General features: G+C 37.8%; 1 protein-coding gene across 1 annotated transcript in view; it reads right to left on the reverse strand.

Annotated features, from left to right (window-relative positions):
• The window catches only part of MYO5C (myosin VC), a 28,653-nt gene extending 3,555 nt beyond the window's left edge, over positions 1 to 25,098 (reverse strand). The window contains exons 1-36 of the mRNA XM_010181784.1: positions 25,084 to 25,098; positions 24,504 to 24,614; positions 23,448 to 23,613; positions 23,036 to 23,180; positions 22,481 to 22,637; positions 21,778 to 21,921; positions 21,127 to 21,208; positions 20,423 to 20,530; positions 19,772 to 19,878; positions 18,908 to 19,173; positions 18,364 to 18,445; positions 17,869 to 18,009; positions 16,643 to 16,768; positions 16,348 to 16,431; positions 15,333 to 15,467; positions 14,868 to 14,965; positions 13,930 to 14,016; positions 13,732 to 13,843; positions 12,588 to 12,799; positions 11,726 to 11,891; positions 11,176 to 11,322; positions 10,463 to 10,627; positions 10,139 to 10,232; positions 9,514 to 9,577; positions 9,060 to 9,240; positions 8,367 to 8,460; positions 7,444 to 7,507; positions 7,277 to 7,357; positions 6,709 to 6,889; positions 5,099 to 5,193; positions 4,265 to 4,327; positions 3,880 to 4,045; positions 3,533 to 3,620; positions 2,749 to 2,844; positions 1,940 to 2,094; positions 733 to 822 (exon numbers count right to left, since the gene is read on the reverse strand). Coding sequence (XP_010180086.1) covers positions 733 to 822; positions 1,940 to 2,094; positions 2,749 to 2,844; positions 3,533 to 3,620; positions 3,880 to 4,045; positions 4,265 to 4,327; positions 5,099 to 5,193; positions 6,709 to 6,889; positions 7,277 to 7,357; positions 7,444 to 7,507; positions 8,367 to 8,460; positions 9,060 to 9,240; positions 9,514 to 9,577; positions 10,139 to 10,232; positions 10,463 to 10,627; positions 11,176 to 11,322; positions 11,726 to 11,891; positions 12,588 to 12,799; positions 13,732 to 13,843; positions 13,930 to 14,016; positions 14,868 to 14,965; positions 15,333 to 15,467; positions 16,348 to 16,431; positions 16,643 to 16,768; positions 17,869 to 18,009; positions 18,364 to 18,445; positions 18,908 to 19,173; positions 19,772 to 19,878; positions 20,423 to 20,530; positions 21,127 to 21,208; positions 21,778 to 21,921; positions 22,481 to 22,637; positions 23,036 to 23,180; positions 23,448 to 23,613; positions 24,504 to 24,614; positions 25,084 to 25,098 — 4,368 coding nt within the window. The remainder of the gene's footprint in view (positions 1 to 732; positions 823 to 1,939; positions 2,095 to 2,748; positions 2,845 to 3,532; positions 3,621 to 3,879; positions 4,046 to 4,264; positions 4,328 to 5,098; positions 5,194 to 6,708; positions 6,890 to 7,276; positions 7,358 to 7,443; positions 7,508 to 8,366; positions 8,461 to 9,059; positions 9,241 to 9,513; positions 9,578 to 10,138; positions 10,233 to 10,462; positions 10,628 to 11,175; positions 11,323 to 11,725; positions 11,892 to 12,587; positions 12,800 to 13,731; positions 13,844 to 13,929; positions 14,017 to 14,867; positions 14,966 to 15,332; positions 15,468 to 16,347; positions 16,432 to 16,642; positions 16,769 to 17,868; positions 18,010 to 18,363; positions 18,446 to 18,907; positions 19,174 to 19,771; positions 19,879 to 20,422; positions 20,531 to 21,126; positions 21,209 to 21,777; positions 21,922 to 22,480; positions 22,638 to 23,035; positions 23,181 to 23,447; positions 23,614 to 24,503; positions 24,615 to 25,083) is intronic.
• Positions 25,099 to 27,019: the final 1,921 nt, after the last annotated feature.

Here is a 27,019-nt window from a genome sequence, read left to right on the forward strand (position 1 = left end):
CTAAATTATAAAAGACTGCTATTAATTAATTCTAAATGTTTTCAGTTCTCCACTGCTCTTAATGATATGACCACAAGAAGAACTGTTGTTTGGACAGTGCAGTTACTGTGATTCCAAGGCTTTATGGTACTACTTTGCTTTAATCCTGAAGATTATAGTCTTATATGCCTATGCAATTTCAGTTCAGTCTGCCTAAGTTTATAAAGCCTAGCAATAAAACATAGTAAGAATTTACAATTTCAAATAATTCAAAAGAATTTTGTGTTTAAAAGTAGCTTAAACAAGCAAGTGAAATAAGTAAAAAAAAAATGAGTGTTTTATTGTTTTGCTCCTTTCCTGAGGCTTTCTTCTGTAAACTCCTCTTGGTAGCAGTAGATATTTGAATGGTAACAATTATAAAATACTACAACTGTGTTTTATTCTGTGATTCTATGTGGCTGGAAGTTCAGCTCACATTAAACTCCTGTGTAAGAGTTCAAATCAAGCAGCAGTTTCCACATCATGTCTTTAACCTACTTCAGTGTCTCCTTGATTTCACTTTATCTGTTAGTTCTATACTGTCTTATTACTTGTGTCAGACATGTAACACCACTGCAGAGAATTATCAATATCTAAATGTCTGGAAGGAACAGTGGTAAGCTGGTGAATAATTATATATTCTTACTATTTTTAATTCCAATTAAAGTCAGACACAAGTGAAGAAATGGAATTATTTGAAGAAATCATTCCTACCTCTTCCCCGCTGTACTGCTTCAAACAGTTAAGAAAATAGTACGTATTAGAAAGCCAAAAGGACAACATCTCAAAGTCTTCTGAATATTCCTGCAAATTATAAGTAGCACAATCTTATAGTGGTATTGTCTCGCGAAGTTAATTTAATAACTAAAGTTAAGACCCTTACAGAATTGGTATAACAGAGCCCATATATAGCAGAAGAGGCATACAGCATTTGTAACATGCTAGCTGAACAAATCATGCTGTTTTCAGGCTAATATACATATAGCAAAGATCCCTCTTTTATCTGGTAAACGCTGTTCAAGTCTTTTTTATATGACAGACTGGCTATGTAAGTCTGAACCAAACCGTTTCACACATTTCTATGTATGATGTTGTAGGTACTGGAGGCCTTCCTGCAAAACAACCTGAACAACGCCTGTATACACAAATGAAACTGAACTACACGGAAACACAGTTCTGTGTGTGTTTCATCTTTGTTAGCTAAGTAAGCACAACCTTTCCGATGAATAAACTATAAATTTGTTCACAAACAATCTATAGGCTTTCTCTGTAAAAGAAATTCAAGTGCATAAACCATAGCCTGCCTGTGCTACAAAGCATGCCTGGTGTTTCATTGCAGTATAAATCCATAATAAAGCATTCACATAGCTGAATTTGTTATGTAGACGATACAAAAGGCTAACAATTCTTGTTTGTAACTTGATTTTGTAAACTGGCTGGCAACATACCTTTAATCATTCGGGTACTAATGCTGCAGTACCAAATGACATGTCCAAAAAGCATTACACTGGGGGAACAGCAGTGTAAAAACCTCTTAAAATTCTGCTACCTGCCTGCTGCCAAACATACTAACCTTCATTTCTGCGCATCTCACATCTACTAGTGCTGAAAGCACAGGTGCATGCCACCTAATTACCTACTCACTGGAAAATGCAAAGTACTTTACATGATTCTGTCAACAAGCTCTTCAGGTAAAAATAATTTCTGTTAATGCATTCCGTGTTCAGCACAGTAGAACCTTACCTGGAGGCTTTGCCGAGATACTACTACAAACTTCAAAAAGAGTGTCACTAATTATCATTATTCTATGGTATGAATATTAGCAAATGAAAGTGTGAGCACTTCCCAGGTATTATGCATGCACCTTGTAAGTCTTTCGTTAAAAATCAGAAAGTACAATAGAGTCAGACATAATTCCTACCTTGACAACTTCTTTGATACCATCAATAGTCACATTCATGAAAGATTTCAGCATGTCAGCATCATTCAGATAATCTGCATACCTCACACACATGAATAGGATGTGAGCTGGAAGGCCAGGTATCATATTAACTACTATTCCACGTGGCTTTAAATCTGCATAAAGAAGTCATCAGGTTTACTCCACAGAAAGTCAACAACTCAATGTATCATTCTGAAAAAGACAAGCACTATGGGGTTTATTCTTCAGCGACCAGTCAGTTGATAATTGATTTACTGATTAATTGCTTGTTTCTGAAAACTTCTGTAACAGGATTGTTTTATATATGAGAGTATTAATTAAGCTTTCCAGAGTAATAGGAGAGTATTGTAGCAAATTCTAAGGTCCAGCATGGGCTACACCAGACAGGACAACTTCAAAAAGCAATTTTTGAGGAGAATCCATCACACATGGATATAAGCCCAATGACTTACAGACTTAGTAGATGACCAGGAAGAGAGTAAATTCAAGTCCCTGGAATGCTCTTGAGATTTATAGCTTTATAAGTGAATAAACAATAAGAAAGATAACAGAATCAGCATTATGTAGAGGCAGATAAATTATTTTCACGCAGATAAAGCACTTCTATATTTGAAATGACTGGCAGGAGAGAAAGAGCAATACAGAGCCTCCAAGTTGTGTTGGTGGTAAGAGCGTGGAAAAAAAGGCAACTGTGAAGATAAGTTAAATATGGCATCGTACAGGTTTTGTTGTAGTTCTACACTGAGTATCGTTGACTAGTGATAAAACTGGAACTGTTACTAAAGTACCGAGGATCAGATTTTGAATGATCCTTTCTTCATCCTCTTTCTTGTACTCCATCATTCCAATGTACTCTTTGGACAACGCTGGCACGTGAGCTTCAGCTGTCAAACACAAAAGCACCGTTACTGCAGGTCCATGGCTGAGCTAATGTTCACTTGGGAGAACAGAAAAAAAGGAGAAAAGCTATTTTCTCTGTAATAAACAGAGCAAGGACCCTGATCACAATAACATTTCTTAGCTTGTGATTCCAAGCATTATAAATTAAATAACAATTCTATTATTAATGTGATTAGTTTCACTGTATTCAGTGGCATTACTTGTACTAACGAGACGAATTAAGAGCAAGAATACAGCTCTACATAAGTCACCTCTGCAATGTTTTAAGCGTATTCTATAGCAAAGGATAGAAGAGCTTTGTACAAAGTCATTTCAAATCAGGAGCCATCTGCTGTTTGAAGGCAATGGGGAGAAGCTACGCATCTGATGCAAAACTAACACTATGTTGGCTGAGAGACAGTTTGTGTGATGGTCTGACGTCTCTCACTTAATCTTTTATCATACAGTCTATCCCCCATGCACCCATTATTTAGCTGGAAAAAAAATACAAGAAAGGGCTTGTATATTATTTTGGTTTATGGTTCCTTGGCACTTTTTTCTGAGGTTTCTAAAACTTTCTACCACCACCCCAAACCCTACCTTTTTCTTTTTTGAAAATATACTTGCTTTCGAACACACACTGAACATCCAAATCTGTATTTAAAAAAAAAAACCACGCAACAATTATCTTACTTTTTTCAATAGTCTTGGTAAGAGTTTTGATCTGATCCTCCAACTTCTTTATTATTCTGTCTTTCATGTCAAGTTTTTCTTCAAGATCCTGCAATAATCAAAGTCAGTGAGATCAGAGGAACCGCAATTAAAAATAGTGTCTTCTACTGCTACATGTTACTGCCATGATTAAAGAGCACTATGATGCACTTTTACTTATATTTGGTGGAAGAAACATAAAACCTTCATATCTTTTTTCTCCCCTAATGAACTGAGAAAATACCCTGCTCATACCACGAAACCATGATTTCTTTCTTTTCATCCTGCATTTCAAGTACAGTTTCTTAATGACAGCTTCATTTCCTCACCATTTTTTCCGCCATAAGTCGAGTTGTTTCCTGCTTTATCTTGCTTTTTACTTCATCTTGGATTTCATCTTGCATAAAACCATTGCTCAGCTTCTCAATTTCTTGGGTTGTGATTTTCAGTTTCTCTTTCTCTTTTATATCTATTTCATTCTGGGCCTCATTTGTTCTAAGAATAGACAGATAGCAAGCTTTGTCTCTTATTCTTCTTTCATTAAAGCATAGTCCTATCATGCTTGTCCATTACTTATTAACTGTACAAAAGGCTGTAAGGCAAATCTTACACTGGATATGGTACTTTAAGCAGTTTAAGTGACTTTGTTACCCCAGCTTATGGCAACTGCATTTCTTACATTAAAATATATAGATATAAAAAATGTATGTTTACCGTCTTTGTGCTCTATCCCCCTCCAGCTCATAATGCAGCCGATTAGACATCTCTTTCATTTTGTCAGTAATAATTAGCAGCAAAACCCAAAAGAAAAGAAAACAAACAAAATCGCATTCACTTACTGTTCTGTACTAGTATTTACTAAATCTCTTCTTGCACTCAAGATTTGTTTCATCTGATGAAACCAAATGACACGTCAGATAACGTATCAGGGAAATACCCGACTAATCCACATCACACAGATTATATGGGATGGGGAATTTTGACACTACTAACTCTTGCAGTTGGCAGTAAAACTACTTGAAGGTTTTAAATCAATTGTCTAGGAAGACACTACAGTTCGAAGGACTCAGAAATCTCAGCAATGTGTGTTTTCTGAAATTGAGAAGACCTTTCAAACAAGCAAATTTAGCAAGAACTTCTCCCTCTGACTCCCACTTTGAATTTTTCAACACCCTCTGAAGTCTATCCCATAGAGTATGCCTTAAGTCCCAAAACATCTGTCCTTTTAACGATTGTTTCCAAATGGCATACTCCACGACAGCTATTCTTAGTAGAGCTCTATTTGCAGACACCCAAACCATAGAACTGAACGGCCTCAAAAAGGTTAAAGAAAAAATACATACACTTGCATATATTTTATTCTGTCATAACAGAAGTATAAACTACACAACACATTTTTTCATCGTGTTTCTTACACATTACTAGCAAGAAGGTAAGTAATAAGGCAATGAAGTTATCAGGAAATACTGCTTCAGCTTTTAAAAATTCAAATGTAGGGAATTAATCATGTTCATCTGAAACAACTGTAAGACTAGGGACCATGCTTTACCTTTAAGTTTTACAGTCTGTTCTTGAAGACGGTTTTCCAGATCTAATTTTTGATTTTCAAGTTCAGCAACTTGCTGTTTAAGGTCTGGGATCACCTTTTAGAGAACAAGGAGATTTGTATATTTCAGAACCTTCTTTCTTTTCAAATACCTGCAATAGCTCCTATGACACTGGAAGACCTTCAACTGCAAACAGTCAAAGACTGGGGAGACCCTGTGGGGGAGTACTGCTACCTGCCTGCCTGACTTGCTTAACTTTTCAATTGTGAAAATAAAATAGTGAGCTAACTAAATGTCTCGACTGACCCAGTCCTGCCATTCTTCTGATCTAGTTTAAAGGAAATTACACTGTGGCTTTAATTTCCCTAGCTCAATTAACACTGGAAAAAAACTCCAATATGTTAAAAATAGTCTTTTAAAAAAAATAACATTATCAGAACTTCTCCTTCTATTTTCAATTTTAGTAACTTTGCTTTGAAAATACGTCTTTAGTTGTTTCTCACTCAGCAGAAGAATAATATGGTATATACCATCTTCTGGAATAACAGCACTTCCTTGTGTTAGATAGGTTTTCCACAGTACAAATTATCAGACTTTTAAGCCTCTCCTGCAATTTGTTAGCAACTTGACGTTACTTAGCTGCCCTCTGCTGGAGACAGCCTCAGAAGTGCACAAATCTGTAACCACCACAAATCCCACAGGCATCTGTTTTTTCACTATCAAATCACAGAACTTGTCAACTTGAGAGACAGAAAAAGCTTTAAAAGAGGCTTCTGAGAAAAAAATGTCCATTTCTGTCCCCTGACTGCAGGGAAAGAATGAAAATTGAAGCTGGTTGCTGTGGGCTGACCCCAGCTGGCCAGCAGTCAGGCACCCACAGAGCTGCTCACTCTGTGAGACAGGATAATAGGAAGGGCAGAAGTGAAAAAACATCTGGGTCAAGATAAAGCTAAACACCCCCTTTCTTCCTCCACTTCAGTTTTTATAGCTGAGAATGACACTACATGGTAAGGGATATCCTTCTGGTCAGCTGCCTGGGCTGTGTGCCCTCCCCCAGCTTTGCTTGCTGAGGTGGGGCAGAGTAGGAAAAGAGAAAGCCTTAACACTGCAAGCTCTGTTCAGCAACAGCCAAAACCCTTCCATGTTATCAATACTGTTCTGCCCACAAATCCAGAATGCAGCATCATACAGACTGCTACAAAGAAAGTCATCTCAGACACTCATGTAACACTGGCCTATAGAAAGTTACAGTATCACAAAACCGCTTCTCATTAAGTGTGCACTAGAGACCAAGTTCGAGTCAATAAAATGGTATTTTGCCATGCTACAATTAGAATCAAATCTCAGTCCAGGTTTACATAAAAGAAAAGGGGAAAAATCTCTATGAGGCTGTACAGTCAGACAATAAATTTGGCTGCCTCCTAACACACTATACCAGCATGCAGGGAAAGAGCCTGCATGGATGTGCAATCTTAGCTAGCCCTATCTGTTCAAGCCTTGAGATTTCAAGGACGTGATCACAAGATTTTGAGCACTTTGTGCTACAAACACATTTGGATTGTATTACTAAGTAACAAAACCATACTTTGCTTTACTACACCTTGATCTTACCAGGTTTTCTGAAGTCAGCCTGCTAACTTCAAGTCGAATACCATCATTGATGTCATTTTCCTCTCGAAATAACTTTTGTAGATGGTTAATATCTTGGCTAAGATGCTCAACTTTAAAGTTCAACCCTTCAATCTCCTTTTCATATACTTCTTTCTGAGACTGGAAATGACTTTCCAATACTCTGTTAAAATAAAAGGAGAAATAACATGGCAGATGCAGTATGACCTCGATTCAATGGGTCAGGTTTAATACACAGTGAAAACAAAGTACTGTGGTTAACACGCAGACATTCCATTACATCACCTGTGCATTAAAAGAGTTAAAAGTTATGCATGATATCTCAGAGGAAACACATTCCCCGACTGACACATACACACTTACCTCACTGACCTAGTAGAAGTTTGTTAAAGTGATTTTAAGCTGTTCAGCCAGTCATATAATGCAATGTTTGTTCATTTCTTAAACAGATGTCCAGTACTGCACTGTCAAATTAGCTACTCACTGATCTTTCCATTTGTTTTCTGGATCACAGCTTGGAGTTACGAAAACACTGAAGAACAGAACTAACCTTGTAGCTTTTTTCAAGCCCTCATAAGCAAACCACAGTTCTCCATCCTCATTTAAGTGTTCCAAATCCTCGGTAGAGAGTCTAGAATACAAGACACTGTCATTAGTGTGCTGGTGAACAAAATGCATTTCTTAAGCTTTTCCAAAGAGACCTCAGAATAAAATTACCTGCTTCTTACATCTTCAAAATCATAACTTTCAAGAAGCTGTTTTGTAACTTCTGACATCTTTTCTGGTGAAAAAAAAAGTGGAGAAAATTATTCATATAATAAACATGTTCCAAATTAAGTTTGATTATTAAAAAATCAAACCAACCTCTTTCTAAATCTACAAGGTTCTCTCCTGGTACTCAGTAAATACATCTGATTTACTACAAGAATATGATGAGGGACTCGGTTCTACTTCTGGACATGTAAGGTGCACCAGATGGGTATGCCACCAATATTGTCTTTTTTCTAAACACAAACTTCCAATGCAAAGTTACATATTCCTGTTGTAAACCTGGACAACTGCTAGAGCTGTATAGATTGTCATCTAGTGCTAGGTTACTACATTCAGAGCTGTAGATACAGCTTTGCTCTATTTAATTGTGAGCACTGAACAAAGTGCACAACAGTGGTGCTTCGTATTAAGTACCTTTTCCAAAAGAAAACCCAACTCAGCAAGTTGTTTGAGCATACTTGATATTTATTTGACCTAAGGCTAAAGATGGGATGAATGAAAGCTAGATAATGCATTGTTTCCATATTCCTGAGTCTCTACAAGCTACCTATTCAATTCTAAGTGGAGTGCGAATTATTTGTATTGATTTTTTTAAACTTAAAGGAGAAATGTTTGAAATCAGTTTCTTCAAACGGGTACTAGAGGTTTAGTGATTAGTATTTAGTGATCACTTTGTAAAACTTGCCTGTTGTTCTTTTGCTGTTTGGGTTTTTTCTCCCCTTTGCAAGTAAAGGTATGAATGGAAAGAAATCACTATGGAATGGAAGGAGAACCTGGGTTTTTGTCAAAGCTAACATGGAATAAATCAATTTAAACTGGCCTAGTTCACGTTGTACTCAGTTCTCTGAATTATCCTGTATGTAGCTTACCCCTCAATTCTCGCTTCTGTGACTGGGCCTGCTTTTCAACATCCAATTTTTGTGTCTGCAGCAGTTCAATTTCCTTTTGCAACTCAGGTATTTTCTGAATCAAGACAAAAATTACAGACTGAGACAAGGAGTGAATGACAAGGCCTGAGCATCACTTGAATCATAAAGACAGTTACAATTAAGAACAAGTTCATGTGAAAAAAGGTTTAAAGTGTGTTGTGTTTAAAGCATCTGGTTCTCAGGCATCAGAGCAGAGGAGTTATGTGATGCAGTGAAAACATTTATGTTTGTGTCGTGAGACTGACTCAGAGGAAAAAAATGTAACTTTACACAAAAGTACTGTTTTCAGGTTCAGTTTCTAAACTCCATTTATGAAAAATCCCATGAGAAACAAATACTTCCTTGGAAAAAGGAAGGGAAAAAAAGATCCACACATTTAAACGTATAAATAGTCAGGCACAATTACTCTTCAAAACTTGCACTTATTTCTGCGAGCAATGACTTAGTCAGACTGTGTCCTACATGAAAACAATGCAAAATACTGGGGTATCAAACACAGCTTATTAACTACCACTTCTTCTCAAAATGCACTGGAGATACAAAATTAGTGAAGGTAATCTAGGAATAAAACACCCACATTCTCTACTTGCTTTATTTAGCAAAAACTCCAAAACTAAATGCATCATAACTTACCTGTGCTTGTTTGGTAAGCTGTCCTACTTCCATTTTCAAGCCATCCTGAATGACAATTTCTTGCTGAATTTGCTGCTGCAGCTGAGTTCTTTCTTCTTTCAGAACCTTAATTTCTCCCTTGAGCAATTCAATCTCCTTTTCGTAGTCCTGCTTCTGATTCTGGAAATTTTTCTCAAGTATCCTAAACAAGACAATGAAATGGTGGTTTTATTTTCATACCTTCGGAAGTGTAAGAGTGGGCTTTGCTTTTGTTTTAATTTGAAGGACAACTGACCCACAAACAGGCACATCCTTTTCCTCAACTCTACATGAAGTACTTCAGTACTTGCATTAATGTCCAAGAACACTGACAGATTTGTAAGTGACGCGAGGACAAAACATTTACAGCGGGAGAAAGAAAGGCAAGGAAAGAGGAAAAATGTTGTTTCAAGGGAAAAAAATTCAGATTCCATACATTCTCTGAGTTTCTTCTTTTTGTACGTCATTGAAGAGTTGCTTCGTGAGGTCATCCATTTTCTCTGTCAAAAAAAATATTACAATATTTCAAAGACCTTCGTGCAATTATGTGCATTTATTAAAACAGTATTGCCGCAATGAGCTTGGTTTTAATAAGCAATCCTTAACATATTTTAAGGCTGAAGTTACTGTCTCGAGTGCCAAAAAATGATCAAATTTTATAAGTAATGCTATAGAAAGGTTCTGAAACACCAAAGTATTATTCATGTAAAGTGTACTTGATCTCACGTGCTGCCTCTGTTCTCTGACATTAGATTTGTGAAAGCAGTACACTAAGGGAACCAAGGACAAAGCACGACTTGAATGAACGTATGTGTATGAGACAGGAAACAGGACGAGAGCTTTTGCTACTGAAAGAACAAATTGAATTTAATTATTAAATTTGCACTACACATTCTAAGCAAGAGAAGCTTAAGACCAACTTTTAATTTACTGTAAATTCAGCATTTATATTGCTTTTATTAGAATAAAAGTAATTTACCTTTGCTGAAAACCTGACTTCATCATTTTTCCCAACCATAACTTCTCTATAACTACTTTAAAACTCCTTTTAGTTATCGTACCTTTCATTTCCTCAGTTTTTTCTTGGAGCTTTATTTCTAAGGTCTCTTTCTGTTCTTGTAATTCTTTATTCTGATTCTCAAGTCTTAATATTTTCTGTAAACACAAACAGTAAGCATAATACACGAGTTGCAAAGGAGGAAAAAATAGGTACTATTAAAATCCTACATTTTAATAAACATATATGGATGCCCTTCTTTCCCTGCCACTGCCCCAAAGGTGAAGTTAATTAGTAACTCCCCAGTCATGCATTTGGTAAATCCAAAAACTGGGAAAATAAATATTTAAACTAAAATAAAAGCACCCAGATGGCAATTCAAATTTACCTGTTCACTGTCCTCCCTATATTTTTTCCCTTTCTCTTCATACGTTCTCTTTTGAGCAGTTAATTTTTCAAGATCTAATTCAAGTTTCTGAATTGTATCCATGTCGTTCATATGAGCTGCAGCCAGATTAGTCAATCGTTCCAGCAAACCATGATTTTCTTTACTCTGCAGTGAGGAAGACAGATTAAATGAAAACAGAAAAATGCACCTCTGGAATGGTTTAATAGAATTTTGAAGGAAGCACCTGACCTCTTTCTGCTCACCATCCCGTATCAGTCACAATTACTTGAACCACGGATTGTTTCCATAACCTAGATTAAAGCTACCATCTTAAACATTATTTGGCTCGTATGGCTCTCAAACATCTCACACAGTATCTCACACATCCTTCACGCTAATACAAGCAATCCCACCCAGAGACTGGAATGACTACTTAATAAACAGTAAAAAAAAGTTCATTGCAGACTCTTCTCGTTGGCACAACTAACCCAAAAATACAAGGAAATCCTGGATGATTCTTCATAGCCTGGATGTACAAAGAACACTGGTAGTTTATTATAAAGGACTATATCCCTTACATATTCTCCTGTCTTGTCAAGTGAAGTATATGAATTGTGATTCATGTAAGCCTTTAGTCAACATTAGAGCTCCGAATAAAACAGGTATCATAAAAAAAAATCAGTATATATCAAAAAATGCCTGGTGGCCCTCACCTGTTCTTCCATCTTTTTCTGCAGTTGCTGAACTCTGTACGAAAGCTGAATATTCAAGACAAACCGACGAATGTTCTGAAATCTGCGTCGGGCAAGCCATGCACGGGCATATTTCTGAAGGATCACAGCCTTATGCTCTTTAAGCATCTTTAAAATAAAATATTAACATCAGTCTGTAATTATTCATGGCTCAATCAGCATCAATTGTAACATTGTGTTAATCTACATACACTGGTCGTGACAATGCTGCTCATGGAAGTATCAAAATACCGAAACACCCAGACTGCAGACACATTTGAGCCACTGTAGTAATGACACTAAATGATCTGCATCAAGTATAAACCAGACAGAGTTCTTGGTAGCTCAGAGATTAGATCTGAATTACTGTGTATCAGTATTTTTATAGTAACCATATAAAAACAGAGTAGAAGATATGAGAAGCAGACAGGCAAAAGGTAAAGTATTAAGGATCATTACGTTTTATCTCCATCTTTCTTACACAGCAATAGCTATTTGCAGTTACTGAAATAAAATGTTTGACAGGCTGTACCTTCTGATACTTTTTTCTTGCTAGAAATCCTCTTGTATAAGCTTGAATAGTTACAGCAGCCACATAGATGAGCTGGCAAAGTCTACGGACCAGGTAACCCCGACAGTATTTCTGAATGATTATAGCTGCCCACGTTTCCTTCAGAGTTCTTGCAGTTATAGCTTGCCTTAATTCAAAAGACAATAAAGTTTACCTACATCACATTAGATAGCTCATGCTAATTCCCTCAGTCAGCCAAATCACACATACACACACAGTAAAAACAAGTGCAATTGAAAACAGGCATCCACTGTGTAAATTGTGTTTTTTTCTTCTAAGTGAGAGGGAGTGAATTATCCACAATATTTGGCTTCTGTCCCACAGGCAATAGTTCTTATGGTTTCTTTCTGAAAATTTCAAAGCCTACGTAAAGCCATCTTCCCCTCAGTCTGCTCTGTAAAAGACTGGTGCGGTTTCTTTGCTGCATAATTCCTCATAATAATTTGTACACACTAATTTGTAGATCCTTGTAAATTGCTTTTCCTTTTTGCTACCTGATTTCTTCTCTGGCTCTGAAGCTAAGCAGTAAGCTCAAGCTGAACACTGGGTCACTCATCATTGCTAAGGCCTGGGCTTACAGGTAGTCAGGCCTCTTGGGAATCTGGCAGACAACATCTGGAAGCTGCTAGAGTACTTTTTTCACATCAGCTGAATAACTTGAACATTTTCAAGCCCATAATTACAATCAAGAGGAAATGGAAATACAATCTGAACTGCTCTTTTGTAAAAACTACACTTCCAAATTAGCGTTGGGCCCGAGTTTGACCTTCTATACCCCTTCAGGTACGCCCTAACAGCAAATTCATTTATCAGCCAAAAGTACCGGACAGTCCGCTGCCCCCGGAAATACTGCTGTATTAGAACAGCTGCTTGTTTCACACGAAGGAATTTCTTCCGCTGCAGCCAGCCTCGAACAGTCTTCTGGATCATGATGCACGCGTGTCTCAGCTTATCTGATCGCAGTTTTTCTAAGTAAGCAACCTGGCCTGCTCTGAAGAAAATCTTTGTTCTCCCAAACTGATACTGGTTACAATCCTGAAAAAGAAAACAATAGTTATATTAAATGTTTCGTTTATTATTGTAGACCAGACACACTCTTCCTTTTATAAATTGCCACTTCAGGCAAGCTCTTCTGAAACTACATGATCTTGTAAATCAGAATATCCTCTCTGCCTTCTTTGTCGATAGGAGCATATGGGGGGAAAATCCACTTAGCAGGAAAGAACCAGTCCAAAACCTGCACCCCAGTGATCTCAAATTAAAGGAAGGATCTCGATTTATCATCAAGGCCGTGAAAACAACCTCTTCACCTCCTCCTACAGGTTTCATTCCTTGGGCTCAATACTATCTTTTGGTGCACGTCTAGCCTTGAATCAGTGAGCTATGCGATTAAGAGACTCAAGGGTGAATCTGCTTTTAAGGTCAGGCTCTCACCCTTGGCCTGTGCTGGAGCTGTGGCAAACAGAGCTGTGTTCGGTCTGATACACCCCTGAGTCTGTACTCGGTCCTGACAGGCTGACTTGAGTCGCTGCCTTGACCTGGACCAGCCTCATCACCACAGACTGGTCTAACGAATAGGAGCAATATGCTAAATAGCACATTTTAAAAACAGTTCTCCAATGTGCTGCATTACACCATCCAAAGCCCTCTTGTGTGTGTAAACTTCTAATACTTGGCAAATGTATACCATTTCACGGGTTTATAAATACAGGCAGAGTATCTTCCATTTTACAAGTGATGGTCTTAGGCACTGAGAGGTTAAATCACCTCCCTATGGCCACATCCTGACTGTCACAACACAAGGTTATTGACTGGCAAGCCTATGGGCAGCACACTAAATTAGGAAAGACAGTAATAATGTAAATACCTTTCCTATTTGAGGAGTGAGATACTTAAGTCTTGACAAAAGAGACCTTTTATTAATAATAGATGCCATAATACATAAGAGTCGGTGCACACAAACTAACCTGGATTAGCCGCTGCAAAACAATCTTGCAAATCTGCTTCTTATCATGAATGGAGAGTTCCTGCTGTGTCATAAGAATACTGTAACGGCTGAAAAACTCAATGTAAGTCCACCTGGAAAATTAAAAGTTAGCAAATGCAATTAATCTAAGAGACACCTGAGTATTTTCTGACATAGGGAGGCCCACCGCTATCCCTACCTGGATGGGTAGCTCTGTGCACTAATGCGAATGGTTTCCAAAACACCACATGCTCGCAGCTGCTGAGCCACTCTTTTTGAATCAAACCTAAAAAAGCAGAGTCATATTTTGCATTTTTGCTGGGTTTGGCACACTGTAATAATTATAACCACTCTATTAGCTGTATTTCTATTTCTGCCCAGAGGATGCAAGACTCCCTACTTTTTATATGGTGCCTTACTTGGGTTTTTTCATATGTGATGGGGAGTATCTGAGTTATCTTTTTCTGCCTCAAAACAAAAGGAAGGCTGTATTTATCTTTCTCTTTCAAAAAGTCCTGTTTCCTTTCAATATTAACTGTGAAAACTCGTATCACCAAGTGGCAAAGAATCATGCCACTCTCAGTGCAAAACACACACAGAAATAAATTCCCCCAGAAGTCTACTGGGAAATAACTCTCTCTAGGTACTCTTTAGTGCACTGATTATGAAAAAACCAGGATTTATTCATGAATATCCAGGTTCAAGATGATCAACACAAGACATGGAAAGACCCCTTCACAAAGTTCACAAAGAAAACAGCAGTGCCTTTTATTCCTTAAATATGAATTGGTGCTTATCCATACTGTACAAGAACTAACACACCTAAACAAAATATCCATCAATTTAAATCAAAGGTTTCCCTTAAAAATGTTATGACAAATACACAAACAGTACCATCCAACTCAAAAAAATTTAGGATAATAAAGAATTTTTAATGTATCAATAACTATTACTGAATCATTTCATTTCTATAAGATGACAATATGTTTTTACTTCATCTTGAAAGGACGAATATGTTCTGTATGGGAAGTTGTTCAAGAATAAGAATTGAGCTTGCTGACATGTAGCTACCGTGAAACAGAAAAATACTCTTCATTTTTAATGTAATATAACAGCTCACACCACTAACATACTTACTCAAAAGACAACTTCTCATCATTTGGCTTTATGCATCGCACATAATGAGGGGTGGTTGTATTGAGTGTCACCATAAGCAAAGACAAAGAACTCCGGAACTAGAAAAATATCAGACATATCAGTTTTGCTGATGAAACATTTACAGCTAAAGAAAAAGGTAAAATCTTAGTTTTTTTAATTCTTTGTTAGGTTTTGGCTGGACACTGGGAGATTTTCTTAAGGTTTAGATCTTAAATGTAGGAAAAAAACCAAACAGTCCTGCTGTACCTAACAGTCTCCAATACTTAAATTAAGACAAACCTTCTTGTACCCAGACCTGGAGCACTGCACTGTGGCTGGCTCTTGCTGTACTGAGAACTGGGTAGTCCACAGTGAGGAGTAACAGAGTACAGCACCACAGCCCCAGACTGCCCAGTACACCTCCCTGGAAGCACGAGCATCACAGAACAGCACTTTGTGTAGTACCTTACTGCCAACAGTCGTCCGCAGTTGTTTGTTAGGTGACTTGAGAACAGGTCTTGCAGATTTGATGTTTATAGTTGAACTGAAAGGTGAAACGGACACTGGATTGTCTTGAAAAAAATTTGCACACAGATGAAACTAAAAGTGTGGTGAAAGAATCATAGTTAAATACTGCGTAACTGCAGGAATATTTAAATAAACATTACACCTACTGTAACATAAAATGCAAAATCCATCCATCTTAGTGCTTAGGCCAGGTATTGCAGGACTGGGAAGTGGATCTTTAAGCCACAACCAACCAACAACTGAAGAAACAGTTGCAACAGTTCTGAGTCGAATGTGAAGCTCTTCCACATTTCACAGCCAAAACTCAACAACTGCTAAGCAGGTCTTTCAATATGAGCAAACATGAACATAAATACAGAACAGAGTTAAAAATAAGACCACTTAAGGTTTTATTTTCACAATATTTAATTTAAATTAAGAATATGGTTTTTGATCAGATAATGTTAGCTTCTTAATGGTAATCCTGCAGTCTCAAGGCTGCAGACCTGAAAGGGAAAGGGCCTTCAAGCAGATGGGAAGTGGCAGCCACTTACAATACATCTGATGTTTTCCCTGCCCTGGCATTCTCCTAATCTCTTCTGAAGAATAAACAAAGGCAGCTGTTAATGATAAGCTACCTATCAAAGCTACATGTAACGACTACAGAAAAAAAACCCTGAATTGTTCAGTTTCAAGGATTCAAAAATGCTATTTAAGGAAGATATGAAGAAAACAAAAAATACTAACACAACTAGTAAAACAAGTGCACTTATATGAAAAAGCTGAACACTGTGTTTTTCCATCTCGTATGTTATTTTGATGTTAAAACACATGCTTGTAGAACGTTTATAAAAATTAAGACTAAATTATTTTACTCAACCTATTAAAAATCAGATCTTTTAAAATCAGATCAGAGTGAATTCCAGTATAATCAGGTATTTAGAAAATTAATCATTACTGATTGTTCACCAACCTTGCTCTCTTTCAGGATTTCAATCAACACTTCGTGTACTGTATCTCTGTTTTTTTCCAGAAATCCTTCACATTTATATTCTACCTGTGCAAACAGGTGAAATCATTAACTTGTCAGTAATACATGAACAAATGTATTCAGCAAAACAATAATTTATTAAATCAATAAGATAGATTTTATAGAAATTCCAAAACAAGTGTGGTTAATATTTCCTTAATTTTGAAATTTTGTTTCTTTTCTGAATAAGCTACTGCTAGAAACAGGGTAATATAATACTGGGTTGTTTACACTTTACCTTATCAGCAAAGTGTTGAACAATGAAAGACGTGTTTGACATCCTCGGCTTTTCAAAGAGTGTATTTTTATTGACAAAATTATTATAGAGCTTTTGAAGCCAGTTTTCATCTGTTCCATGAGGTAACTGTAAAAATGAGAAGGACAGTCTCTTTAACGAGGGTCTGCTGGACTGTTAAAAACAGCAAAGCTGCTCACTATCAATAAATCCTGTCTGAATAAGGCACCTTTGGCGAGTCATGAGGCCTGATGACCAGTTTTTGTCTTTACAGAATAGCCAGTGGCTCCCTATAGCAAATCATTTGAAGAAAGAGGGTCAGATTAATGTTAATTGGAGTTAATTCTCTGATGAGTCACAAATCATTTTGTCCTGAGAGGATGCTACCTGCAATCAGGGACAATCTGATCCCTGATAATGCTAATAAACAGATATGCTAATGAATTAAGGAATATTCCATAATTTAGCACATATTGCTCCGTGGTTTGGATTCTGAGAAATACGACTTGCCAATATCATCAAAGCACCTTTTAGAGACCATTTTAACAGGGCTCACCTTTCCCTGCCCTGTTCTTCACTGACAAAGCTACTCCAATAGGTTTGGAAGCCTAAGGGAAGTACACATACGTAGAAGAAAAAAAGATATAAATTCAGGAATTGCTACAGTCAGGAGAGAAACACAGGATTAAAAAAAAGTAAAACTAAAGAAGAAAAAGCAAAGATGTAGGTTTGATGCATTCAATAAAAACTTACCAAAAAAGGAAAAGAAGACTGTTTTGTTGAACCAAAAATCAGTGATTCATGGAATAACTGAATTGTAGAAATACTGGTGGGAAAGAGCCCTGGAGAGCGGGCAGTACAAATTCCTGCTCAGAGTAAGACCACCACCAGCACAGGACCAAGCTTTCATTTGACCTCAAATCTGGAAAGTATCCAAGGATGGGGATCCCACTGCACCTCTGCTTATCCTGTTCTAGTACTGCGCTACCCTCACAGTGAAGACATCTAGTTGTTGGGTTAGATTCTAGGTAAGAATCTAGGTTTAGCTTTTTAATTTTATAAGATAAAAATAGATTTAGGTGGCTTAAAATTAAAATTACCAAACAGAGGGCATACATTAATGTTCCTTTTACGAGGAAAGTGCTCTACTTCTCATTTAAAAGGAACAAAATATAGACTAACCCACGAGCTTTTTTATGAGCTCACAAATACAATAAAGTTTAAATTACCAAGCACTCTTCATCCAGAAGTTCTAAAATTCCCATTTTAGCTTCAATAAGGTCAATGACAGGCTGGTTGTCATAGAAGTCTATTAAAGTCCATGGGATATCTTCCTTCATATATTCTTCTTGTTCAAGTTTAAAGACATGCTAGATATGTGAAAATTATGAAAAAGTAAGCTTACAATTAAGGGAGCAAATATATGCAGAGTGTGCATGTGTGTGATTGTATATACAAGATAAACCCAAAATATCTCTATATTTTGTAGGATAGTATACGTCCACCTTGTACGAAAATAAACTAATTTCATTTTGAAACATACATGTGTGTGTTTGTGTGTATGTATCTATATCAAAATAAAATATTTCTATCTATTACTGGATAGTCATTATCCAGAAATACCTATTACTCAAATACAAACAGCATTTGCTAATATCCATCACTGATCATTTCAAAATTGAAGCAAAATAAGATAAAGAACTATAACAAATAAAAGAACATACCAGGTTAAACTGCTGCTGCAGTTTTTCATTAGCATAATTGATGCAAAATTGCTCAAAGCTGTTCACGTCAAACGTTTCAAAGCTGAAACATACGTTGAATAAGAAAAGAAGTGAAGCGATGTAACAATATTGGAGAACAAAAAACGTCCCTTGACATTAAAATACAATGGTAGTATCCTTGTAAGACTTCGGAGTTATCCTAAGATTTCTAATTAAATAGCCATGAGACTAACGAAGATGCTATGGCATTTCAAAACTTACCTAGAAGTGAATTTCACTAGACAGACCAGAGCTAAACCATCCAGACTTAAATCTAAAGGTATCATATCAAAGTTAAATTTAAACCTCATTCACAAAAACCACTAACATTTATAGTTGCTGAACGTTTCCACTACTCTGAATGCTACAGAACTTTCCTGACTATGATCTTTTAGTAAATCAAACCCCTCTCAATTCATTAGCAGCACAAATTGAAAAGTGTCTCTTAACAACTCCAAAGAAAAGGCATAACTTCAAGTATATTTGTTTGCAGAGATGTTCTTACCCATAAATGTCCAAAACACCAATAAAAGTGTGTTGTTTGCCAGGGAATTGCAAAGCTTGGTTAATTCTTTCCACAATAAAGTCAAATAAATGAGAATAGATCTTCTTTGCAAGCGCATCCCTTGCATTAACAGCCTGAGCTCTTGTCATTGGCTTTATTACAGTCTCTGAGGTAGTGATGATCTTCCGGTGGCACAACCATTGTGCCATTTTGCCACAGCTTAAATCCAGAAGTTCACAAAATATATTGAGATGTTCATCTTCCAGCTTTAAAGAAGATAAATGAACACTGTTAGATTACGTTTAATACTTTAACAGCAAAATCCTGGCACCACTGACAAACTATGACTTCTAATTTTTGACAGACTCTATTAACTTCTTCATCTGGCAAAATATCAAGAAGAGCTAAAGCAAATAATACTGAATAAAGTTCCTGATACACTGGAGAAAAGCTTAGACTAGATGAGGTGCTTTGGTTTGACATTGAAAGAAAAATTTACTTTACTCCATACTTAGGTGTCCCTGATTTTAGACTTGCATAACCTGCTTGGACACATCCTGAGCAGCTTTGACAATGCCCTGTTTCCTGTATCCTGCGGGTAGTCCCACGTGGCTTTTCCAACAGCTGTGGAACAATTAGATACGGGGATCTCATACCCACATTTTGCCTTTTGTTCAGACTTTCTGAACTTGGGCACAAAACAGGATTCGCATAAACACTCGCTGTGATTCTGAAATCCCTTAAATGTAGTGTACCAGATTTAATGCTGCTTCGAGCCCCAGGTATAGGAAAAACTATTGCTAAAGGACTTTTGGCATAGAATATAAAAGAAAATACTGGTATGTCAATGAGCTGCTTCCTTACACTGATGGATGATCTCTCATCTCCAACAGCTGTTATTTCCACGTTGCCTAAATGCAGGATCGCTGCCAGCATTTTAAAAACATCCATCTGAAAATCCCCCTTCAGACCTAAAAAAACCAAATCTTGATTATTTTAAATGCTCAGAGAGAGTACAATCAATTAAAATAGCACAATGCTGGGTTACTTGCTTTGTTGTGTAGGCAATAATTCTATAGCATCTCCGCAGACTGCTATGCAAAGCCTTGGTTCTGCCTGCTTTCTGCCTGTCTGATCTGATGAGAGATTAGGCATAAATTCCTGTACCTGCCCAAGTGCCAGCTCAAGTCTGATTTGGCTTTCATATAAGCCATAGAGTGGCAGAGAAGCTTCCAATTCCACTTCTGTCACAGCATGTTAGCTTAAGGGCCAACAAGACTCCAGCCCTTAATGATCTCAACTATTAACAACAAACACCAAAGGCTAACAGACATTTGTTCTTGCACAGTACTTTTAAAACAGACCAACAGTGCAACGGACAAGCTATGAAAGAAATTACTTTGGTAATCACTACTAAAGTTTTGGACATTTCAGAAACAACTCACATTTGCTTGTTTCAGGAAAAAACAACTCACAATTTTTAAATCTATTGAAAAGGTATTCCAAATAATTTACCCAGTAAGGCAAATGTCTTCTGAGTCTCCACCATATTTGCTCTGTCATCAACTCCTTCTATTACTGCGCTGCCACCCATTCTTGTGTAGTTAAATTCTTCTGCACTTCCTGAAGAGTATAAACAGAACTTGTAATGCTAGAAAATTCAGGACTGGGCACAGCCACTTGTTAATGACTCTTGTAACCCCAGAAAATGAAAGATGTTGTCAGATGACAACTCTTCCTCAATGAGCTAGAGGTCCTCTTTTTCTGAAAGAAATCCATGCGCCTAACTCAGTTAAGCTGACACAAATTAGTGTTCGTAATTCCTAGAAATCTTAATACTTGATCTAATAAACAAACAGGAGTGAAGACTGATTAAACATATACCTAAGGTCTGCTTCTCCCAGATGGCATTAATGCTTCTCTGTAGATAAATGAATCGAGCTCCTAAACTGTCATTATGGCACCTGTCACTACAGAAAGTATTAGAATACAATTTTCAAAGACACTTTGGTACTTGATCATGCACTACTCAAGTTACTGTGGATTTGCTATGAAGTTCAATAAGCAGGATTAATAGCTAAGTGACTTAAAAATGCAAGTCCCATTGTAAGTCTGTGAGATTTATGCTATAAGGCACTTATCATCCTAGCATCTGAAAATCAATCTTCAAAATACTGCACTGCAAAAATGAAGAGTAAGTTTATTTTCTTGACACTTACCCAATTTAAGATGCTTAAATTCAGGTTGCATGGCAGATGCACACAACTGATAAAATATGTGGTAGTTTCTCTCATTCTCTGACTGTAAATTAAAGCAAAGAATACCGTTACAGAAAGAGAGAGAAAAAACAAACACACACACAAAAAAGCAAAAACAAGAAACTAACAAACAAACAGAAAAACATTCACTGGTCAACACTAGCTTTCAAGTATCATTATCTCCTGATAGTAAATTCTGCTGCAAGATCGTTTGGCAAGGAAAATGCCCAGTATTAAAATGGCACAACCAAGACTTCAAGATCTTTGAAAGCAGTAAATTCCAGTATGCTTTATTTCCGTTACCAATATGCTGAGTTCTTTCCCCCAAGGCTGCTACTCAATTTCTTCAGCCTGAACAACCATCTGCTAATAAGAACTGACAAACACTCAGGGAATTGTGTCTGAGATAGATCCTCCTAATATAACAAAGAACATGGACTAAGTTAAGTTTCTTACTACAAATAAGATTAGCTTCTATTAAAAAGAATAAAGCAAATGCTGATTAGACATCCTACTCAGAACTTCACATAACATTCTCAATAGGAAGCTACTAAAGGGTAGTACATTAGTAGCTGCACTGTCATGGACTGCTTTTAACTTTGTTCTACCCACCTGAAAGACAACTCTGGATTTCTCAAGCAGGTATGTTCTCATGTTAGCTCCAATGATTTGGTAGCTCTGATCAAAACTGATTTCAGTGTATTTTCCAAATCGGCTGCTGTTATCATTCCGTGTGGTTTTTGCATTGCCAACAGCCTACAAAAAAATGAAAGCTTTTAGAATCTGTTTTACTCGCATCTTTCATTAGAGCTTTGCCAAAGCATGACTTAACTACAAGTTCCTAAAATCAGAGGTGCTCAAGGATCAATCTCAGCATTGAGCTGTGAGATTTAAATTTTGAGGCCCAAATTTGAAGATAAGTCTCAAGTCAAACAGTATAATACCGCACACGGTGAGAATTAGAGGAAGAAGGTTTTCCTATCACAAGGAGCCTTAACCAGTTTCTGTTCCAATTAATAAAAACAAACAACTTGTTCAATATTGTTTTCTCATCATCTGATTAACAGGATGTGGCCAGATAAAACTCTGGAGGCAAACTAGTACCTCCAAAGGGACACTGGTAAATTAGGCAGAACCTGGGTGTTCCTGAAGCTGACTACCTCTTTCCATCAGTAACATTCAGAGGCTAAACCTCTAATTTAGGTATCTAACTCAGGCAGCTAAAACATCCCTAAAGATTTCAAACAAAGATTCCAAACAGCTCTCAGAATTAGTTCCTTGAGTACAGACTTGACAGATGCTCTCTGCAACGTACCTCAGTTATTGGATTGGATGCCAATACTTTATCCTCCACATGTGCGTTGCTGCTTGACTTACTCACAGTGGCAAAGTATCTCATAGTGTATCTTGCAGACACAGTCTTTCCAGCTCCTGATTCTCCACTGACTATAATAGACTGATTTTTGCTATTTCTAAAACCAAATAATCAGACAGTTTAAATCAGACATGACTAAAATGCATGCATAAATGTAAGAATTATATATATAAAACAACTGTATGAAAACACAGCTGTGGTCAACTCTCATCTGTTTTTCTTTCATCTGTTCTTCTCTTACTCCTCTTCAGTTGTCACCTCTAGGCTGATGTGAGTTCTGCTCACTCAGCTAGGACAGAGTTTTGCCTCTCATCAAGAAAGAAAATAGTTACAAGTTCTAGAAATTCCTCAGCTGGTTAATTACTCCTCTAGTTAAGTTAACCATCCAAAGGTATTCTCCATAGCCAATGGCACATACACACCTAAATTACATTACAATTAACACTGCCACTAGACTTCAAGCGTTATTTACGGACATTAAGCAACATACTGAACCTTGCCATTTGCTTGCACGCTTCTTCCGCCACAGCAAATATATGTGGATCCATGTCCCCCATGTTTTGCCCACTATATGCATGGATAATAGCATCTCCATATATTGGCAACTGTTTATAGGGGTTTATTGCAACCAAAATTATTCCTACGACCAAGCAGACAAAAGAAAAACAAATCACAGTTCAGTGAAACGCCAGTTTTCCAGCAACAGCTGATGCAAAGTAGCAGTACTTTCTAAACTAGGTAGGAGATCCTGATGAACAAACAAGTATGTACTCACACAAAAATGAGCTAAGTTGAATGAGTTAAAATACTCTTGAGGGAAACATTACCCGCATCATACTGCAATCTAAGCCAAAATTTTAATTTTTCTAAGAATTTTTTTTAAAACCCTTTATTTTACTTTGCTTACCACTATACGTGTAGATAAGCTTAGACTCCACAAAACGAACTTTAAGATTGTGTAGAACAGCAGGTTCATGGAGGTAACTAAGGGCAGTGAGATCATTTTCACCAACAAGTATGTCAGGATTTCGTAGGGGTGGCAGAGCAGCTGGATCAACAGGGTAATTCAGTTCCTGTCAACAAAAATTAGTTGAAATATTATAAAATGCATTATGTTTGCATACACACAAAGTGATCTTCTACCTTTACACAACGTTACAGGGTTGATAGAGCCCTGTTGGATCTTGTACTGCATCAAATCCATCCATCCCACTGTACTTGGGGGACTTTGAGGTTCTGAAAGTAAGACGAAGCTCATTCAGCTACATTCTCTTTATTTACAGTATTTTGCATTGAAGTCTGTAAAAATGAGGAACATGTTTACCTCTCTAAACCCATGTGTATTTCAACTACAGATGAAAACAACAGACCAGCTGCAACTGAATGACAGCAAACACCTACTCAGAACTTAAGCCAGCTCTAAAACCATCCTTACTTGTAATCCTTCCGTTTTCTTTACACAAAGCTTAAAACTCACTTCTGTTCTTTCAACAAATCCGTTTAATCATACCTTTACTACTTGTCTTTACAGAACAGGAATGCAGAAGCACAGAAATGCTGTTTTCAACATATGAAATCTGTAAAGAACTCAGATACTAAAATTAACAGATAAAGCATAAAGCAGCTTCAGGAAAAAAACACTAGGTCTGCAAGAGAGAACTATGTCTCCCTGGCACTTCTGATTTACTTCAGCTTAAGATGACTTTCAGGGCTTGTTTCCAAAGTGAAGTGATCTTGGAGGTATGGGTTCTATGCTGATGTTACACAGGCTGTAGAACTGCACTCTTCATATTTCTAGGTGGCAGCTCTTTACTGTATGTATTTCAATACGATAAAATTCTGGTCACTGCAGGGTTAGCATAAAAGAAAATACAAGTCATTTACATCCCACAATGGTCAGTCTTATGTTTCTTCATAAACATATCTCAGCAAACCCCACAATAACTAAGGTTTTTCTCCTTACAGTTCCATCTTCTAGTTGCACACGGAGAAAACGGTCTCCAGCTTTGTAGTTTTTTGTGATTTCTGCAGACTGCCAAACTTCTTCAGTATCAGGGATCCAAACCCTATTGTACTACAACAGAAAAACAAGGTAACCGTTAGCTGAGCTACTATCGTGATACCAGACTAGCATAAAAGGATACTTTTCAAAAGTCAAGTGCAACCTAAAAGCTAAACTGGATGCTGGGACTTTGGGGGGTTATTCTTTGCTCTGACCATTTCAGCAGGCTGGATTTTTGTGCTTCAGTTTTTCTTCATGAAAGCAAAAAACAAGAGCAGACTCCTTGATCTCAGAGATGCTTGTTCTGCTCCTGCTCAGTGTGAAGGCTGCAGAACAACACGGTGGGCAGGAAGGTGAAGAAGGGCCAGGCTGCCACCAGGCTCTTCAACCCTCTAACACTGACCAAGGAGAATAAAATACACTTAAGGCAGAGCCCTGATTTCCAGGAGATTTCAAATGAGCAAGTACCAGAGAAAGCATCTCGTTTACCTGAATTTAGACAATCACTTCTCTGGATTGAAATACAGGATAGTGAACTTACAAGACATTTTGCCATAGGTGCAGATGTATACACAAGAAAGACTCTGCACAGTTACCTGTCTTTTAATGGGACTGAAGTGCAACCTCCAAAATCTTCCCCTGTTCTAGGACAAACTTCAAAGACTACTGCAGGCTCCTTTCTTTACAAGCAATGAGCTGGCTTAGCCGAGCTCTGTCCCAGCAAGGTACCTTAGCCCTGTCTCAGGAAGAAAATACCTTTCCCAAAAGCACTTATTTCCAATGGAAGCAGATTATTTGGAATTTCCTTTTAAGCATTTGACAAATTGAGACAACAGAATTACCTCTAGCCTTCTGAAGCATAAATGTCTGAGTGTAAATTACTCTGTTCAAACCATTTAGTTCTCCTATGCTGAAGTTAAAATGTTGAATCATTAGCAACATCTCTAAGTGCTCTGCCCTAGAAGCTATAGGAAGTAGCATTCCTTAAAAGGACCTAGCACAGCTGGCAACCTCAGAAGTCAGAAATTTCTTCCCTGAACGTGTCCTTCTTGTCCCGCCAGGGTTTAACAAAACAGCATCATCCTTTAAAGCCTCCCTAATGCATCAGCCACGCATCAATAGACACTGGTTTTAAGTACCACTGAAATCACTTCTGGTCAGGGATTTCCAGTTTGAGATCACTTCTGACACAGCACCATCTTCCTTAAACCTCGGTGCAAAATACTTCTTGTACCATATAGCATGTATCTCACACAGCACCAGGATAACACTGAAGACTGTATTTGGATGTAAGGAGAGGGCAGGAGGAAGGACAGCGATGTCAAGAAAACAAGCCTGAAAATCACCAGTACTAGCACTGAGTTTCGAGCGGGCCATCTCCCCTCTAATTTGTTATAAAAGAGCACCAGAGAGCACAGAACCATTCAGTCCCTGCTTGCAGAAGCAACCATGCCCTGCGATCTTCTTCCAGCATCTTTTTGATTTGATAGCCAGAATCCTTCATTTCATTTCCCTACCTTAGCTATGTTTATGGTCAGTTTAAACCAACTGTGTTTAAATAAACCTGTGAGAACTGCTGCAGCTGCTTACCTGAAAAAATAACATTAGTCAAGGATCTGGGGGATGGTTGTAGGTCAGAGAGGTTCTCCTCCCCCTCTACTCTGCCCTGGTGAGACCGCATCTGGAATATTGCGTCCAGTTCTGGGCCCCTCAGTTCAAGAAGGACAGGAACTGCTGGAGAGAGTCCAGCGTAGGGCTACAAAGATGATCAAGGGAGTGGAGCATCTCCCTTATGAGGAGCGGCTGAGGGAGCTGGGGCTCTTTAGTTTGCAGAAGAGGAGACTGAGGGGAGACCTCATTCATGTTTATAAATATTTCAAGGGTGAGTGTCACGAGGATGGAGCCAGGCTCTTCTCGGTGACAAACAATGATAGGACAAGGGGTAACAGACACAAACTGGAACACAGGAGGTTCCACTTCAATTGGAGAAGAAACTTCTTCTCAGTGAGGGTGACAGAGCACTGGCCCAGGCTGCCCAGAGAGGTTGTGGAGTCTCCTTCTCTGCAGACATTCAAAACCCGCCTGGACGCCTTCCTGTGTAACCTCATCTGGGTGTTCCTGCTCCGGCAGGGGGATTGGACTGGATGAGCTTTTGAGGTCCCTTCCAATCCTTAACGTTCTGGGATTCTGTGATTTCTTGAAGTGTTAGCACACCTATAGATGTCTCGCAGACTCCTATACCTTCTCATTTTGGAGCTGCAACTGTTGTTTTTAGCACAAATGACTCTTTTTCCTCTCTAATTTGGAGCCCTGGAAGCTCCAGCAGATCCTCAGCACATGAGGGTCTCCACCCCAAGAACCCCACTGAACACATCACCAAATGTGGGTGCCTACAGAGGTCCCGAAAAGCTGCACTGTACCTCAACAGTAGCTTTGTCCACCCTAACCCCTGAGGATCAACACCAAAGAGTTTAGAG

Source organism: Mesitornis unicolor, unplaced genomic scaffold, assembly GCF_000695765.1.
Source record: "Mesitornis unicolor isolate BGI_N332 unplaced genomic scaffold, ASM69576v1 scaffold6173, whole genome shotgun sequence".
NCBI lineage: Eukaryota > Metazoa > Chordata > Aves > Mesitornithiformes > Mesitornithidae > Mesitornis > Mesitornis unicolor.